Source organism: Heptranchias perlo, chromosome 15 (genome assembly GCF_035084215.1).
Source record: "Heptranchias perlo isolate sHepPer1 chromosome 15, sHepPer1.hap1, whole genome shotgun sequence".
In the NCBI taxonomy this organism is placed as follows: domain Eukaryota; kingdom Metazoa; phylum Chordata; class Chondrichthyes; order Hexanchiformes; family Hexanchidae; genus Heptranchias; species Heptranchias perlo.
In genome coordinates this window covers 59,123,417-59,142,857 of record NC_090339.1, presented here as the reverse complement: position 1 = coordinate 59,142,857, position 19,441 = coordinate 59,123,417, and the positions used below count along the sequence as shown (strand labels likewise).

At 41.0% G+C, this 19,441-nt stretch overlaps 1 protein-coding gene across 4 annotated transcripts in view; it reads left to right on the top strand.

The window, feature by feature from the left end:
• The window catches only part of fmr1 (fragile X messenger ribonucleoprotein 1), a 46,339-nt gene extending 30,098 nt beyond the window's left edge, over nucleotides 1-16,241 (top strand). For 3 of the 4 annotated variants that reach the window (XM_067997315.1, XM_067997314.1, XM_067997316.1), the window contains 5 exons: nucleotides 1,040-1,126; nucleotides 8,987-9,182; nucleotides 10,001-10,201; nucleotides 10,777-10,856; nucleotides 15,192-16,241. In XM_067997315.1, the coding sequence (XP_067853416.1) occupies nucleotides 1,040-1,126; nucleotides 8,987-9,182; nucleotides 10,001-10,201; nucleotides 10,777-10,856; nucleotides 15,192-15,362 (735 nt within the window). In that variant the 3' untranslated portion in view covers nucleotides 15,363-16,241. The remainder of the gene's footprint in view (nucleotides 1-1,039; nucleotides 1,127-8,986; nucleotides 9,183-10,000; nucleotides 10,202-10,776; nucleotides 10,857-15,191) is intronic. The other variant, XM_067997317.1, reaches the window with a different exon arrangement.
• Nucleotides 16,242-19,441: the final 3,200 nt, after the last annotated feature.

Sequence of the window (19,441 nt, the reverse complement as noted above, 5' to 3'; positions counted from 1 at the left end):
TTGGTTACGCTATTTGAAGGCCGCTGGTAACCACGGAATTAAACCATTCCATGAGTCACTATTCAAGAGATAACGTGAAGAAATTGGGGGGCAACTCAAACATTTCTGATAAATGTTGTTAAAGAAATTATAAATGTTAGACAAAAACTTTTCTGCCCTTTTGATTGACCTTCTGTGCTGGATGAAAATTTACAAGCCACGACTTTGCAAGCAGGGCTTTATTTGCTTCGAAGATTCCCTTATGAAGAGTTTACCGTTTTCTTTTTATTGACCGAGAAAGCTGAAAATATTTCAGCATTAACAAAAGATGTCAGCTCTATAAATCAATCTGGTGAAAAACGATCTTCTGAAGTTTCAGTCTATTCTATTTGTTTTCATTTGATGGAAATAGAATGAAGTGTTCCAAGGACTACTTCACAAAAATAACCATGGCCACTGACTTCACAGGCGGAAAAAAAGTCAATGAAATCACTGAATCTGATCTCCAAAACATCAGCGGAACATCCTGGAATTTCACATAATAAAAAAAAAGAAACTAACTTCCTCAGTCGTCATAACCAATGGCTGCTGAAAGTAATACTCAAGTGTAGATGGTTAGGTATTAATAAAGGGTTGTGGAGGCAGGAACCCTCACAACATTCAAGAAGCATTTGGATGAGCACTTGAAATGCCATAGCATACAAGGCTACGGACCAAATGCTGGAATATGGGATTAGAGTAGACAGGGCTGATGGCCGGCGCGGACACGATGGGCCGAAGGGCCTCTATCCGTGCTGTATGACTCTATGACTCTCTATGACTTTGTTCTTCATGGATTAAGGAAGCTTCTTAAATGTAACAGGACTACGAGTGTTAAAGGATGAACCATATGTAAAATAGGACTAAGATTGGTTTATAGTATATCTTGCAATTTGGTCATGAGTATTTAAATGTTTGTTTATTATGTTATGAGTTCACCCAAAAAGAACTTTTTATCTGAGTGGTTGTTTATATTAGACTGATGCTTAAATCTGACATCTAATCCAAAAATCACTTGCAGGGCATGGTTCCTTTTGTGTTTGTTGGAACAAAGGAAAGCATAAGCAATGCACGTGTTCTATTAGACTACCATCTGAACTATTTAAAGGTAAGGGCTGAAATTTCTCTAACAAGACTGCTGATCTTTTGAATCCTGTTGAAATTTTTTTGTGTCAAAAAGAACTGTAAAGTAGGTCAGGATTAACCTATTGTAGCCAAATATGATTTAACTTTTTTCCTCCTTTCCATTTCAGTGTTCTACTGGCATGGATAAACAATGCAAAAGGAGTTTCCTTCCCACTCCTACTCTGACCCCTCTGTTCTTGGCCTCCTACACTGTTCCAATGAAGCTCAATGCAAGCTTGAGGAACAGCATCTCAACTTTCTACTAGGCACTTTACAGCCTTCTGGCCTTAACATTGAATTTAACAACTTTAGACCTTAACCACCACTCCCACTTTCTCTGGTCCAGCAGCTGCTGGTATTGGAGGATGGCTGCATCAGAGCTACTGGGAGAGGCAGAGGAGTGGGCTGGTGTTTGGGGTGAGGATTCACGATCAATACACTGCCGGCGGGGTGGTCCGCACCCTGGGGTCGACCTGCCTTTCTTCTGCCACGTTCCCAGGCCACGGGAGCCTTCTCCTCTTTGCCAGATTTTCCATGATTCTCTCCCCCTCTGCTATTCTGCTTTAACCATTTACACCTCCTCTGGACCTATCTTTTGTTTTAGCACTTGCCTCATCGCCTCTTGCCTCACACGATCATCACTTTTGTCATTAAATCACTCCTGCCCTCCACCATTGCACAGGCCACTCCCTTTTTGTTTCTTTCCTGACCCCTTTTCCCTAGCTCTGTAATTGCTTAAAAGCTGTTCATCTCTTTTTTTTAAAAAATCTTCCAGTTCTGATGAAAGGCCATCGACCTGAACTGTTAACTCTGTTTCTCTCCACAGATGCTGCCTGACCTGAATGTTTCCAGCATTTTCTGTTTTTATTTCAGATTTCCAGCATCCTCAATACCTTGCTTTTGTTAAAGGATGTAACATTTGTTGTGTATTTTTCCACTGTTTTTCTGGTATTTGGGTCATGTGTCGCACTTGCATTGAAACCTAACCTCAGAAAATTACCCGTTTTTGCACCTAGCAGGAGGGTCGGTAACAGAAGATAATTGGCAAAAAACGCCTGGGGGGAGATGAGGAGAAATTTATTGACTCATTGAGTAATGATCTGAAATACATTGCCTAAAAGGATGGTGGAAGCGGATTCAATACCGACTTTCAAATGGTGGAGGGGGGGGTGCGATTATATACCTAAAGGAAAATATTGCAGGAATACAGGGAAAGAGCATGGGAATGGGACTAATTGGATAGCTCTTTCAAAGATCCAGCACAGGCACGATGGTCCGAATGGCCTCCTGTGCTGTGTGATTCTATGTAACTTCTGTTTCCTAACCTTAATTACCAAAAGTTAAAATGTGTTGTACATTAAGAAGCCAAGGTGGTCACATTACTTGTAACACCTTTTACATCGGTAGGTGGCGCTGTGATAAGGCATTGTAAACTTAAAATGTAACATTAACTTTTTAAAAAAATTATAACGAAGTGAAATCTCCTTGGTGCTCGCCAATGGTTTTAACACTGTCCTCTAAGTGGCTCTGGATTAGGAAATGCAGTAATTAAAAACCAAGTACAAACTAGATTGCTGTTGTCTTTTAAGAGACGCATCTTTCTGACTGCACCCTTATCCCCTGCAGTAATGATCCACTGGCCAATGCACCACCCCCAATCTGCTGAGCATGTTCTTGGGCGCCCTGTTCTTGGCCTGCAAATGCCCTGCTTCCACCCACCCTTGAGTGTGTTTTCAGTCCTGTGGACTGATCCTAGTTTTCCCCCACCCACTAGGTGTGCTCACGGGCCTGTAAACCCAATTTTAGCTCAAGTTTTGGGATTTGGCCATTCTCAGGGAAAGTTTTTGAATTTGCAACCCATTACCCCTCTGGAAGAGATTTGAAAGGCTGACCTAAATCCCATTACTCTATTGGGAGAATGTAACCAGGCCCACTCCCACCCTCTGCTGTGAGAGTTTATTGCCCACTCCCTGCTGAGGTAGTTGCCTTATCTGTACTGCTCCCACTTCTCTCCCCATCTCCTTTCCCATGACCACATCGCCTCTTCCCCTCCCGCTCCAATCGTCCAACCCCTCTTCTTTCACCCACCTATCTTCCCCCTCCCTACTTCCATTTCTCTATGTCCCCATCCCTCTGTTGTCATCTCCACCCCCTTCCCCATGCTCCTCCTTTTCTCCTTCCCCATTTCCCTCCGCTTCCATCCTCTTTCTTCCTCCTCTCCCCCATTACCACTCATCCTTACCCTTGCCCTCTTCACTTCTCGCGCCCAAGTCCTCATCTCCCCCATTCTTCCCTCTTCCTCCTTCCTACTTTCATACCCTCTCTTTCCACATCTCTCTTGCACCTTCTCTCTTCCCCCTCTGTTCTTCCTTTTCTTCCCTCTCTTCCCCTTCTCTCATCCAGCTCTCATCTCTCCATTTTTTCTCTCTGCAACTCGCTCGCCTCTGCCTCGCTCGCCCTCGCGCAATTATCCCCTGCTTGACCTGAATACTACACTTGCCCTTCACTCCCAATGTGCAAAGCCACAGGACGCCGACTAGTTACCCAGAATAAAAAAAAGGTGATGTTAACTGGTGCTGCCAGTATTTATTTGACTTGGCAATTTCACGTCTTTTCACAGATGTAAATGTGAATTTAATTTTTTTTCTGAGGAAACATTGCACCTTCCCTGAATGTCAAACATCTGAATATTATTTTGTGTGTTATTTGCTGTTATTTGCATGCAAGTCCATGATGTGCAAGTTTGCATTAAAATAATGAATAAACAAACTACTTGAGGACTACAGCAGCACTTCTCTATGCAAAAGTAAAACTGTCCGATTTAAATTTTGTTTCTTCTCCAGTCTAGACTTTGCATTGGGCTTCCTGCATCCCTACTTACAAGCAGAGACCTGTAAGACCCCCCAAGCCACTGCCACTCCTTAAAAACCTGGATCCTCCTGGTAATCGTGTGGTTGCAGTGACTGAGGCTTCCCTTTGCTATTCTGCATTTTCCCAGATCGGTTAGGGTATTCTTTTGCATAAGTTTTGTTAGCTGAACATCTAAATTGAAGCGAGTTCACAAGAAGAGTTTGTGCTCCTGTTCGAATTCTTCTGATGAGCAAGAGAAAACATCGATACATCACGTTCACAATGTGGACCACAATTCCGTCACTTGTCCGTCCCGTGACTGTAGAGCAGGCTCCAATAAGAGGACATAGACCAAGAAAAAGGTTCCTCCTAATTTTTTTTTTAATCCTCCTTTCCTGCAGTTTTCTCCCCTCCTTTCCTGTACCTCCTCGCTACTCACCGTTCTTTGTGTGATGATGGCGAGCATCAGCTGTCTATGCTACCACAGGGGGCATCACAGCCGAGGCCAGTCCTGTCCTCCCCCCAACATCTACACGCTCATTTCAGGCTGGGTAATGATCAGCACAGGGAACACTAACCAATTTTATTTATTTTATTTATTTTCTTCCCCTTCCACGCACCCCGCCCCCTAAACTTACAGATGCTGAAACCTGTTGTAATACTATGGATGGGCAATATCTTGCCAGTCGTCCACAGCACAAACACAAATTTAAAATAAGACCTTTCTGCTGGCCTGACTCAGAGTAGTTGACTGTCGAACCTGGGAATTTCCTAGTTTGTGGAACTCAGCTACTTACTGCCTTAACTAGCTGAATCATTGGGGAGCCGCCTCATTCTCTGGGGAAAAAACGTTTGGACATTTCTCTGTTAATGTGCAAGCAAGGAAGACTAGCAACATCTTTCAGCTTCAGATAGCATCAGTAAAGCTGCTGAAGTTACCTTATGCCCCTTTTGCACCACGTGTACGCCACAATAAACTACAAATAGTAAGGCTGATGGATACTAAGGCTGACAATGCCCACTACAACCTATAGGTTTCTCGGAGAAAAATGGCTCATCACATGAACTTTCTGCACCAGTTACAGTTCCATGCTGCTTTAAGTGCCCAGAACTATTTGAAAGGTACTGATGCTGAAGGATCAGGCATGGGGTTCACCATGTGGGATGTCACATTCTGCTAGATTTATGTTGGGTAAGGGTATCCAGGGATATAGAACAATGGCAAGTAGATGGAGTTAAGATACAGATCAGCATGATCTAATTGAATGGTGCAGAACAGACTTGAGGGGCTGAATGGCCCACTCATGGGAACAGGAGTAGGCCATTCAGCCCCTCGTGCCTGCTCCACCATTTGATAAGATCATGGCTGATCTATGATCTAACTCCATATACCCGCCTTTGGCCCATAGCCCTTAATACCTTTGATTGCCAAAAAGCTATCTATCTCAGATTTAAATTTAGCAGTTGAGCTAGTATCAATTGCAGTTTGCGGAAGAGAGTTCCAAACTTCTACCACCCTTTGTGTGTAGAAATGTTTTCTAATCTCGCTCCTGAAAGGTCTGGCTCTAATTTTTAGACTGTGCCCCCTACTCCTAAAATCCCCAACCAGCGGAAATAGTTTCTCTCTATCCATCCTATCTGTTCCCCTTAATATCTTATAAACTTCGATCAGATCACCCCTTAACCTTCTAAACTCTAGAGAATACAACCCCAATTTGTGTAATCTCTCCTCGTAACTTAACCCTTGAAGTCCGGGTATCATTCCAGTAAACCTACGCTGCACTCCCTCCAAGGCCAATATGTCCTTCCGAAGGTGCGGTGCCCAGAACTGCTCTCAGTACTCCAGGTGCGGTCTAACCAGGGTTTTGTATAGCTGCAGTATAACTTCTGCCTCCTTGTACTCTAGCCCTCTAGATATAAAGGCCAACATTCCATTTGCCTTCTTGATTATTTTCTGCACCTGTTCATGACGCTTCAATGATCTATGTACCTGAACCCCTAAGTCCCTTTGGACATCCACTGTTTTTAATTTTTTACCATTTAGAAAGTACCCTGTTCTATCCTTTTTTGATCCACTCCTGCTCCTTTGTTCCTAAAGAAAACATGCCTAACTTTCTTAAACCTTGCTCATAATTTTGATCAATTTATGGCACCTGGAATTGTCGCTCAAGGACAATAATATATTTTCTATGATTAGTTGACTAGTACCGCCCACAGTACTTGCATATGAGGTCGTATACAGCGACCATACCACCTCTTTTGATCTGTGCTTTATCCCTCAACCTACTAGCCTTATTTGATTTTTTTTTAACTGGGCGAACACTGGACTGACAGCTTAATAGATTTATCCACCATAACCTCTAGATCTCCTTGCTGATCACAGTATTGTATGACTGTTCTGTTTAATACATATCCCTTCTTTTGGTTCCTTGTCCCACTTATCCACACTGAGCTGCATTTGACACAACTGAAAGATCCAAATCCTTCTGAACTGGCTGCATTGTTCCTCCTTATTTGGTCTGCTTCCAATTTTGGTATCATCTGCCAACTTGGAGCTTTTGCTTACAATGCATGCATTCAACAGCAAAGACCCAAGACTTACTTCCTCCTCTCCAGGTTACTTCATTTGTAACCCTTTTCAAGCTTGAGAAGTTCCTATTCATGGCTATAGCCTGTTTCCTATTTTTAAGCCAATCCTCTATACAGCAATTATACTTCACCTCTTGTTCCATAATTCCTTTGCTTAGTCACCAATATAGGACCTGTTGAAAGCTTCTGAAATCCAAGTACAAACAGTTGCATTTTCCTTGCCCACTGTATATCTTCAAAAAAAAGTGTTGGGTTACTTCAGCATAATTTCTGCTTCCTAAATTTGTTAACCAGTTAATGTTTCTGAAATGTTCATGTAGGTTTTCTCAACAACCTATATTAAAATTACTGATAGTCTCTTGTCTCTTAAATAATGGAGGTTTGATAGCCACTTTCCAGCCTCAGTCTCTCCTGAATTTTATTTACAAAATGGTCAGTTAAAAATTCACTCCTTTCAATGCTCATCATCTTTTTAAGGATTGCATTTTGTGAGGACCATGTATTAAGAGCCACTGTCCTTTTATAATCATACTATGTAATAGCAATCACTGCACTCCAATAGTATTAATTGTATGATGTGTTTTGAGACATGTAAAAGTGATCAACTGCTTCATATTGATATATTCTTTGTTGTTTTGCATATTATCTAGTTCCTCCTCTGTCATTCCTGGTAATCTGATTTCCGACTTGGGTTATTTTTCCCCCTTACTCCTGAAAGAAGACGGTTGTCAAGTTCACTATTGAATACTGTTCCTTTGTCGCACAAATTCCAGGTTCTCATTAATTATTTAACTAATTTTCTCTCTTCTTGCTGGTTAATGAGTGAGGTAACAGAGATGAGGCTACACAATTGTAGCCTAATTTTCCATCCTGCGCTCACTAGGAACGGAGACTTACAAAATTAGTCACATTGACTTTACCAATAACCAGTGGGGTGTTCCACCATCATCTCTAAGTGCTCCAATACTTTTACCTTTTGCTTACTGTTCAGATTTAAGGTGAGAGGGGAGAGATACAAAAGGGTCCAGAGGGGCAATTTTTTCACTCAAAGGGTGGTGAGTGTCTGGAACGAGCTGCCAGAGGCAGTAGTAGAGGCGGGTACAATTTTGTCTTTTAAAAAGCATTTGGACAGTTACATGGGTAAAATGGGTATAGATGGATACGGGCCAAGTGCAGGCAATTGGGACTAGCTTAGTGGTATAAACTGGGCGACATGGACATGTTGGGCCGAAGGGCCTGTTTCCATGTTGTAAACTTCTATGATTCTATATATTTGGGGAAAAAATTCTTGCGTTGCCCGAGATGTTCTGAGCAATTTTGCTTTGTGTTCTTGACTTTATTTTCCCCTTTACTTTTCATCTGTTATCTAGAGATCAGGGGGTGCAATTGTAATGATCTCAAATGGCAAAATGCTGTGCAGAGTGTAGAAACTCTGCACTCTACACAACAATAGAGCAACACTGAAACAGAATTTTGCCAAGTCTTGTCTGGGTGTGAACGTGTATGTCCACAAGCATATTTTCTCTTCTCTTCTCTTCCCCCCCCCCCCCCCCCCCCCAAAAAATCTGTATGGCTTCATCTCATTGACTTCTGTTGTATTAATTGTATCCCTCATCAAGTGAACTGTGTTGCCTGAAATTGGAACGGTATTTTCATTTTTCCAGCTGCTTGAAAGGAAAACCCGCAATGACAATGTAAACAGTATGTATTGGCAAACAATTTTCTTTTCTATATACACTGCTGGACGACAGCCAGGAAGACCAGATGTAAATCCGTAGGTATTTTTCGACATGCCATTCTGTTGCTTCCCACTACTGTTCCGGCTCTCAGTAGACTTGGGGAATCCCAGTTTAAGTGGGAACCTGGCATGAAAATTCTAATCTGCTTTGGGCAAAAGTGAAAAAAGTTATAAACTATTGCTCATTTGCAGTAGCTTCATTACCAAAATGGCTGTTAAGATTACTGCTAAGACTCAATGCGTTATCTGGTCAAAGAAAGGGGAAAGTTCGATGCTATTGTTTGATGTTCATTATGAAACCTGGCACACATACATCGGTTGCACTGGCTCCATATAGTGCCAACCTGGAGAACGTTATTCTGTATATTACACTTTAAGCTGCTGCATTTTTTAATTCTAAATCTCCTTTGAACTGATTTGCAATGGGTTGGGTCCTGTAGATCCATTTGCATAGGATGGTGCTGAAATCTGTTGTTCAATCGATAAGTGCATGGATGCATTTCTCTTTCACCCCCAATTCAGATGGCGTGTATTATTATTAAATTTAGAGAGTCAACAGTCCGGCGAACACTGGTCAAGTCCCGATTTGTAGGTTCTGCAGATTCTAATGCAATAATAATTCTGGTGAATTTGGCCGTGGTTAAGGTCTTTGTGCTTTCTGTACAGGAAGTTGACCAGCTGCGCATGGAACGTTTACAAATAGACGAGCAACTTCGACAGATGGGTGCAGGTTTGAGGACCCCTGCAAACCGCCCCGATAAAGAAAGGGGCTACTCGACCGATGAGAGTACAAGTTATTTGCGTGGGGGCAGACCCTACAGTAGTCGAGGACGTGGCAGACGAGGCCCAGGCTATGCATCAGGTTTAATATTCTTAATTTAAATAGAACCAGTTTGGGAGAACAAACATTATTTTAAACAACAAAGTTTGTGTTACAGAACTTCGCAATATTTAACATGCATTTCTTGCTGTCCGTTGACAACATTTTTACTTTTTCAAATTCTAGTAACTTTTTTTTAGCTTGCCCCTAAGTTGCCCAGTTTAAAAACTCATGTGGCTAAAGAATTTTGATTCTCCACCAGAGTATTGTGATTTTTGAATCCCAGCCTCAATAGTGATCCCACCTACCAATCCTTATTATCACAAGATAATTACGGATGAGGAGTGGCATTCAGCCCATCTTAATTCATCCACCCAGAAAGACCCCATAGTCCCACCGTTGTAATGTCAAGTTTCCCACCTGATGATTGGATGGCAGCAGCTGTGTTTATACAGTAGATGGAACGGTCCACTTATGGCTGCAGCCTGGACATCCCATCTTTCTGGCTGGAGAGATTGTGGTGACTGAAATTGGGAAAAATGGTCACGTGGGGGAAAATTTATTATGTGGATATCGATGTTATGTAGCTATCACTGTTGTATAGTTTAAGGAAAACTGGATCAGGCCAACAAAATATATCAAAGGATGAACTTGGCCTTAATATCAATATTGAATTTTTAGAAGGCTGCAGAGCTGCATTTAAGCGCTGAGTTATGATTTTCTTCCAAGTAAAAAAAAATTTCCAAAATATAGGACATTGTGCTTATTACACATTTGCTTACATAAAGTACCATTAAATAGCTTCTGTTGAGCAAGGTTTTACAATCCCACAGTTGACGTTTTTTCTTCTCGCTGCTAAGGTAATAACTCTGAAGCATCCAATGCCTCTGAAACTGAATCTGAGCATAGAGATGAGCTAAGTGATTGGTCACTGGCTCCAACAGATGAAGAAAGGGAACCTTATTCTCGCAGGGGTGACAGTCGCAGGCGCGGCAGTGCTGGACGTGGCCGTGGTGGTGGGCGTGGCCGTGGAAGTAACAAAAATCCGTCGGCAACTTCAGGTAAATGGCCAGAGCACCAGTTCCGTTATTGTTACTAACTGCACGTATTTCAACTTTTCAAGAGATTACAGGTTTTTTTTGCCAGTTGCTTTTCGTCAAAGGAAGTGGATTGTTAACTATATTATATAAGTGTTTATGTCGCTGTTTTGTCAGTTTGTAGTTTTGTGTAATTTAAGCCACCATTTAACATTTCAAACCAAATGACATAAATTTGTAAAGTGGATTCTAAATAAGTGTGCAGACTGCAATATTCATTGTGTGTGTGTAGATAACAGTGCTACTTTCTGACAACTGGGTAGATGACGATATTCTTTGTGTGCGCGCATGTGGCTGGATAATACTGTCACGTTCTGCGAACTGGACAGATTACAATATTGTGTGTGTTTATATAGCTGGATAACAGTATCATTTTGAGAACTGGACAGATTAAAGTTAATTGTTTGTGTGTAGGTTTATATCATTAGATAACTGCCACATTCTGACAACTGGACAGATTGCTGGAATAATTTAATTGTACTCTGCAGTCCTGATTCCCAGTCTAAGATGACTTCAGTTTTTTTTGTTTGGCATTTTAGATGAATTCTTGAGGGCAGACATCCGTAAACGCAATTCATCAAGAGACTCAAAAACTAGGACGGCAGACGGCTCGTTGCAGGTAGCCTTTCAGTTGTGGTTTTGGATTGCACAGTTCAGATTGATCTATTCTGACGTACAGTTTGGGAAGATTATATTGTATTTAAGGGGGTCTGGAGTAGAATATCAAATTGTTTGTGTGAAGATTGGGCTTTTTGACAACAAAAAAACCTCCTAACGTGCAGTAAAACTGGTTACGGTTTATTTTCTTATGCAAATATTAAATAAAATATATTAACTAAACAGACCAGAAGTTAGGATTCTCGCATTTTAGATCTTATAGCAGTGGTTTTCAAACTTCACATTCCTTTCTGATCCACCTATCCTATCTTCAGATATACTGTCAACAACCCAAAGGAAATCACAGCTGTCATTGCATAAAATATAAATTTATTTCCACGAAGTGAAAGACCTGGAGTACGAATAACGTCATCTTGTAAAAGAGGCAGGAAAGTTGTGTGTCGTTGATGGGGAGTGGGGTGGGTTGTGAGAATTTGAGGAAAAAGAGCATAGAAGACAGAGAACACAACAGTTCAGTTGAGTATTGAATAAGTATAGTAAGCTTATTAATCACCTACTTTGACCCAGCCCAGTACTTTCACCACCAATTCCCATACTGACTTACACACAAGTTTCAATTTACATTACTTCATATCAAAAAATAACTTTTTTAAAAAGTTTTTTTGTTTCCCTTTACGTGAACGCATGCAGATTTGATTGCCTAAAATTTCTACTTTTTCAGATGTGATGAATAAATCAATTATTGTTTTAATTTATTTTAAATCATTTGATTCTCAACCAGTATCTAGTCTCTTTCTCCCCCCATTCCCCCCCACCATGTGTCACAAGCACCGTTCGGAGCGAGTGGGGCATTGCCATTCCACTCCCTGATTTGTTTTGGCTGCTGAACCTAGCTTCCCAACCGATTATGGCTGCTGGTCTTGATTCCTTGATGGGTTCTGACTGCCTGTAGGAATTTAACACAACTGCCACTCTGCCTGGCATAAAACTTGGCGCTCAGTGGATTTCAACAACCAAGTATTGGTCAGACTTTCTATCTGGAGTCTGGTGTTTTGCTGAACCATTGTTAGGTTGAGGTATGCATTGATGAGCTTAAATTCAACGCATTACATTACAAAATCTGACACGGGCATGATGAGCTGAATGGCCGCCTCCTGTGCCGTATCATTTTTACAGGCAGTCTTCCTTATTCTTCAAATGTATTCCTTTGTTTACACCTAATTTGTTTATTAACAGTACCCGGTTTCCTTCTAACTTCCACATGAACATCTGATAGCGCAGTGTTTTCTGTCCTTCCTTATGCACTTGTTCACAGCTGTGGGAATATTCATCCCATCTGTGTATTGGAGGGGGTAGGGGGGGGTTTGTTAGCGATTAAAGACAGATGGCATCAACAGCTGATCTAATTCCTGAATCTTATGGCAGAGCGATCAGACCCGGTTGATGGGATTTATTTGTACTAATGCATTCAAGGAAATGTTTTTTCGCCCATCTGGTTTCTGTTGAAGATGGCAACTGATGCTGGGGTCCAGACCCATGATCTGGAGCCCCTCTGGCACTCGCCCAAATGGTAGTCTTCATGTTTGAGCCTGAACATTGAGCTCTGGCAAACCATTTGACCACTGAGATCAATGTGGTTGAATGTGATTTGTGTCATCAGCCAGTATCTGTACATGTGCACTTCCAGGAATGGCATTTCTAGAGGTTGCTGCCAAATACTGTTACAGACGAGAACCCGGGCTCCTTTTTTTTCTCTCTCTCTGCAGCCTGAGGCTACATTCCAGTTATAGTGCCCCTGTTGCTGCGGTTAATGCATGCAATGCTACAATTAGTATGCAAAAGAAAGTTAGTTTGGATGGCAATTTACTGAATCCTGTGTCCTTGCAGAATACTAAATAACTCCCAAACTCAGCCATTGTGCCTCTGTACTCTATTTGACAAAGTCTCGCCTGAATCATTAGTCTCATTTCTAAAGTGACTGGCACCCACTTGTACTACAAGTGTTCTTTAGAACTGGTGAGTATGGAGGTGTCCGATTCAGAAGTTAATTTGTCCTTTCCGATGGTAAGGAGGATCTGTTTCCATGTGAATTGTTTGATTGGAAATGTAATTTTATTGTGGCTGCCGTTGGTGATTAGCAATGCTCTTCTGCAAAATAGAAGCTACTAATCATTGTGGATAAATTCATTTCCCAAAATGCTCATCAACTTCAAGTCTAAATTGATCTGTTCCTTTTATTCATTCATGGGATGTGGGCATCGCTGGCAAGGCCAGCATTTATTGCCCATCCCTGATTGCCCTTGAGAAGATGTTAATTGCCAAAACTTTTGAACAATTGCGTGTTCTTTTTAAACTCGCAGTAGTTCTTGTTTTTTTTTTAAAATCAACTTAGTTGGCCTCTCCCTAACATTATTGTGATTGACATTTTGGTATGTGTCTCCAAACTAGGCAATCTCAGTAGGTGGGACTGTAGGGGTTTTTTTAAATCGTAATTTACAAAGTTCATGAAAGCTAGATCATGTGGTAAAAATACGCGACATGTAAACAATACAGTATTCTAGTGATAGTTTAACCATTTCTAGCTCCTGTAAACAGGTTTGATATCTGCAGATCCACAAGAGACTAACTGGATCCAGGAATTTACAGACAGATTAAAAATAGGACAAAACTTTTAATAACAGTATACTGTATAATCCATTTTTTCATTTTTATATCATGTAGATTATGATGCCTTACCAAAAAATTTTTTAAAGGTTCTATTAGACATTTTAACAGAAGATGGGAATCCTTTACACCCAGTAACTGAAGCATTTCTCTTTACTTACTGTGTACACTTTTACTAAAATATTCACTTGTGAATGATGTAATCATTTTGGGACACTGACATTTAACTTGCCTTCAAATTAGTTCTTTTGCTTATTTTTTTCTGAATATGAAGATTTGGGTATGTAAAGTGTGATATTACTAGCAAGGCAATACATACGTGTTCTTCAAATTTCTACATCCTTAACCTTGTGCTTAGGAGATCTCCTAGAAAGTACACCTGACACTTGTTTGAACTTTTGTCCCAGCAAGTTTTAAAACATCATTGTACTTTTCTCCCTTTTTTTTTGCTGGCACTACCAAGATTGGGAAGCCACTATATGGGGAATCACAGGTATGAATGAACCGGCATCCTACCACATCATGGCACAGCACATCAAAACAACCGTGCCACAAGAACTTGCACTTATATAGTATCGTTGATGTAATCCAGTAAATCCTCCCGAGGTGCTTCACACTAAATGGATGGTACACTTTAGTACAGGAGTTGGGAGAGGTGACTAAATGCATGGTTTTTGAGGAGGCTTTTAAATGTGAGGAAAGAAGTAATACGGTGGAGGGAGCTCAGCTGAAGGCTTGGTCACTGATGATGGAGGGTTGGGGGGGAAGGGGGCGTGCACAGGTTGTGGGGGGAAGGGGGCGTGCACAGGTTGTGGGGGGAAGGGGGCGTGCACAGGTTGGGGGGGGAAGGGGGCGTGCACAGGTTGGGGGGGGAAGGGGGCGTGCACAGGTTTGGGGGGGAAGGGGGCGTGCACAGGTTTGGGGGGGGGGAAGGGGGCGTGCACAGGTTTGGGGGGGGGGAAGGGGGCGTGCACAGGTTTGGGGGGGGAAGGGGGCGTGCACAGGTTTGGGGGGGGAAGGGGGCGTGCACAGGTCGGGGGGGAAGGTGGCGTGCAAAAACGGCTCAAATGTAAGGACCAAAGAGCAGGGACTGGGATGTTAGGCTGTCAGAGATTGGAAAGGTAGACGGGGAATCTGTGAACAAGGTCAAGGTGAGAGCCATAGGAGATCATCAGGGACGAGGGTGATGGATGAACATAGCTTAGTGTGGGACAGGATGTGTGTGGCAGAGAGGGTACAGAAGGCCAACGAGGAGGGCACTGGAGAAGCTGAAGGCACTAACCTGATGAAATATGTTTGACCAAGGTGGCAAACGATGGCTAATAAGTTAGGTATCTCCATCAGTCGAAAACAAGGATGGGTATGTGACTGTCAACATCACCAGTTTTTGCTCCATTGGCTGTGGGTTTGATCTGTTCATCTGTGTCAGGCCAGGGGCTGTGAGACTGTCAAGAATATGTATGGAAAAATCTATCTATTCAAGTAGTATTCTGTTGGGTGTGCTGAAATCTTTAAAGTTATGCAACCAGTTTAATACAGTTCTAATTTTATCAACTGTTTTACTTTTTTCTGCAAAGTCCCCCTAAGTTCCAATATTAAGACTTGTCTCTGAAGTACAATTAATGTTATGGATTCAGCATTTAGTTTCTGAACACTTGCTGATTTGTTTCAGATCAGAATTGACAGCAATAATGAAAGGAGTGTCATGACGAAAGCTTCACACAGCCCAAATGTCTTTGGTGAGAGCACTCGACAGCGCGTCGGCAAGGAGCATGCTCAAAAGAAAGAGAAGCCCGAGAGCCCTACAGACAACCAGCAAGTGCTGGTGAACGGAGTATCTTAAAGCGCGTACCTGTAGAGTGATGTGTTCTCTTAATTTCCTTTCATTAACCATACAAACCAGATGCTTACATGTCATTTAGAGAAACCTATTAGGCCAAAGACATAAAACTCATTTGTGCATAATTGATGCACATGGTCCACTTTGTCTTTTGGTGGACAGGTGGAACATTTGTGATGTAACAGTTTTCATTTCACTTAGCAAAACTCCTTTTTTAAAAAAAAAGTATATTGTTTGATCTGTGCCTTCAATATAACTTGCCAGAAGGGGGTAACCTTACTATAGTTGCAGAAATCAGGGAAGCTAAACGAGCAGAAGACAGTAACATTGTATTATACATGTATGTAGATAAAGTGTGGTTAAATATCGGGGAACCTTTACAGAAGAATGCATGCTTTTCATGATTTTCCTTATATATGCATCTAGCTGAACAGTAAAGGATCAGAAATCCTTGCACTGAAGTTTGTATGGCATTGATCGGTCAATGTGGGAGGGCACTTTTTTCTTTACACCTCTGCATTTAATGTACAAGGGTAAACGTAAAGAATTAAATAGTGTATTGTTTGAAAGGCATAAAATGCCTGAAGATTGTTGCCAAACTGATGATTTGTAGTTATTTATTTTTGGGAATGTACAGTATTTGGGGAGGAAAAAAGCTTTGTTTATGTACCTGTCCACTATGGGCTATTGTGTTAACTTAGTATAGATGATTAACAAAGGTAGATTGACCTTACAGTGTATGAATCTGCAACAGGGGCAATATTTTTCTCTGTACATAGTAGTGAAAACAAATAATTTGGTTTTATGTTGATATTGTTCGGTTGAAGTGCAATATATTTTGTATGCCAGCAGTTTCAATTAATAAAGTTTGATCTTCCTCTGCTGACTGTAGGACAAAAGTTACTTTCTGCTAATTTACTACAAAGTCACAATTTAAATCAGTTTTAAATATTTTTCAATTGGCTAAATTAATCCAACAAAGATTTCTTAGGCAGCCAGTAACTGACTTGTTGGATTTACCTAGTAAAATGATGGAATGTTCTGTATGTGGTTACCATGGTTATAAAAATGGTGGCTGATATGATGTCACAGTGTACAAAATTCAAGATTTGCAATGCTTTCTATTCCATTTTTTCCCCCCCATTGTTTCTTAATTTTGTTGCTTGTGCATCAGCATATTGAGAGGAATTATATTATTGTTGGTGCTGACTTAATGAATGGAAATTGCCGTTGGCTTTTCCAGATTGGGACAGTTGGGAATGAGTTAGTGTATGCAATTGTTAGCTTATGTGAGTAAATGTAGATATTGAGTCTATGCACACAATTCAAACTGATGCAAGGTAAAATACGACAAAAGGCACATCATACCAGCATAATTCAAACCAAGTGAAAGTTAAATGATTTCATGCTGGACACATGGAGAAGGATGGAAATTGTTGGCATGTTGCATTGTCTTGTTACTTTTTGGGAAAATGGCAAAAATAGTCTCGCTTGCCAATGATAAAATGTCCTCCAATCAATGCAACCATCCTTGGATTTAGATGTGCATTTCCTGTTACAAATGCTTTTTTAAAAAAAATCATAAGACCAAATAAAGGGTAATATCTTAGATGATGTGAAAACAGCAACAAAGATAGATACCTTTTATTCTCATGGCAACGTATGCCAGAGGTAGTGGAGCGAGCTTTTGACTTGACTTATGAACACATTAAGGAAAAAATGATATGAAATTTTCTATCCAGTACATGCACTGCCTTGAACATAAGCAAGAAGTGCTTGTGTTTTAGAAAAATAGATAAATCGCACGCTGTGAGTTGAAACCAAGTTATTGGTACAGTAAATGGTATGCCAAGCCAACACATAACTGAAAACAAATAATCAATCATTATTGTGAATCCAGGCGTGTAAAAATGTCTACTGTCCGTAAAATATTTTGTTCAACCTAACTGAAAGTATACCCAATATAGCATTCAGAAATCTCATTGCAAAATTTCTCACAAGGTCTGTATAATTTGACCTCAATGACCACTGGTAGAGGGGGACGTTGACTGCAAAACTCATCCAACCATGCACCAGCACAATGAGCTACTTGTTCGGGTTTTTACGGTGTTTGCACATGTGATCCAAGAATACCTTTATTTTCCACCTGCTGAAATCTTCATCCCTCTTGATTTGTAACGATCTGGAATGCACTGCCAGAAAGGGTGGTGAAAGCAGATTAAATAGTAACTTTCAAAAAGGAATCAGATAAATACTTGAAGGGAAAAAAATTTACAGGGCTATGGGGAAAGAGCAAAGGGAATGGGACGAATTGGCTAGCTCTTTCAAAGAGCCGGCACAGGCACGATGGGCAGAATGGCCTCCTCTTGTGCTGTACAAGACTCTCTTTTGAAAATTAGATTAATTGGGTTTTTTTTTTAAACTATAATTGACATTACACTCCCATAGAGTATTTATACAATCTATCAGTTGAAATAGATGCAGAAATCAACAATTGAAATGAATTCTTAATTATCCATTGGTCACACAGCTCACTGTGGCAAATTGTAATTGGCCCAGAATTTGCTGCCAAAATAATGCTGAGTTTAATAGTGCTCACCGTTATTAATGTATAAATCATCCAGCAATTTGTGAGGAAGCGATACCCCCTGAATTACAAATCTCCACGAGTGTGTTTCATGAATCTAAATAAAGGAAATTACAAAAGTATGAGGTGCGAGTTGGCTATGATAGATTGGGGAACTTTACTAAAAGGGATGACAGTGGATAGGCAATGGCTAATATTTAAAAGACGTGTGCAGGAATTACAACAATTATTCATTCCTGTCTGGCACAAAAATAAAACAGGAAAGGTGGCTCAACCGTGGCTTACAAAAGAAATTAGGGATAGTATTAGATCCAAAGAGGAGACATATAAAATTGCCAGAAAAAGCGGCAAGCCTGAGGATTGGGAGCAGTTCAGAATTCAGCAAAGGTGGACAAAGAGATTGATTAAGAGGGGAAAAATATAGTCTGAGAGTAAACTAGCAGGGAATGTTAAAAACTGACTGTACAAGCTTCTATAAATATGTCAAGAGAAAAAGATTAGTGAAGACAAATGCAGGTCCCTTACAGTCAGAAATGGGGAACAAAGAACTGGCAGAACAATTAAACACATACTTTAGTTCTGTCTTCACAAAGGAGGACACAAATAACCTGCCAGAAATGTTAGGGAACCAAGGGTCTAGTGAGAGGGAGGAACTGAAGGAAACCAGTATTAGTAAAAAAAATAGTGCTGGGGAAATTAATGGGGCTAAAGGCTGACAAATCCCCAGGGCCTGATAATCTACATCCCAGAGTACTAAAGGAAGTGGCCTTGGAAATAGTGGATGCATTGGTGATCATCTTCCAAAATTCTATAGACTCTGGAACAGTTCCTACAGATTGGAGGGTAGCAAATGTAACCCCACTATTTAAAAAAGGAGGGGGAGGAAAAAACACGGAATTACGGGCCAGTTAGCCTAACATCAGTAGTGGGGAAAATGCTAGTCTATTATAAAAGATGTGATAACAGAACACTTGGAGGGCATTAACGGGATTGGACAATGTCAGCATGGGTTTATGAAAGGGAAATCATACTTAACAAATATACTGGAGTTTTTTGAGGATGTAACTAGTAGAATAGATAGGGGAGAACCAGTGGATGTTGTGTATTTGGATTTTCAGAAGGCTTTTGATAAGGTCCCACACAAGAGGTTAGTATGCAAAATTAAAGCACATGGGATTGGGGGGAATATACTGGCATGGATTGAGAATTGGTTGACAGACAGGAAACAGAGTAGGAATAAATGGGTCTTTTTCCAGGTGGCAGGCAGTGACTAGTGGGGTACCGCAGGGATCAGTGCTTGGGCCCCAGCTATTCACAATATATATCAATGATTTGGATGGAGGAACTAGATGTAACATTTCCAAGTTTGTAGACGACACAAAGCTGGGGTGGAATGTGAGCTGTGAGGAGGATGCAAAGAGGCTCCAATGTGATTTAGACAAGTTGGGTGAGTGGCAAGAGCATAGCAGATGCAGTATAACGTGGATAAATGTGA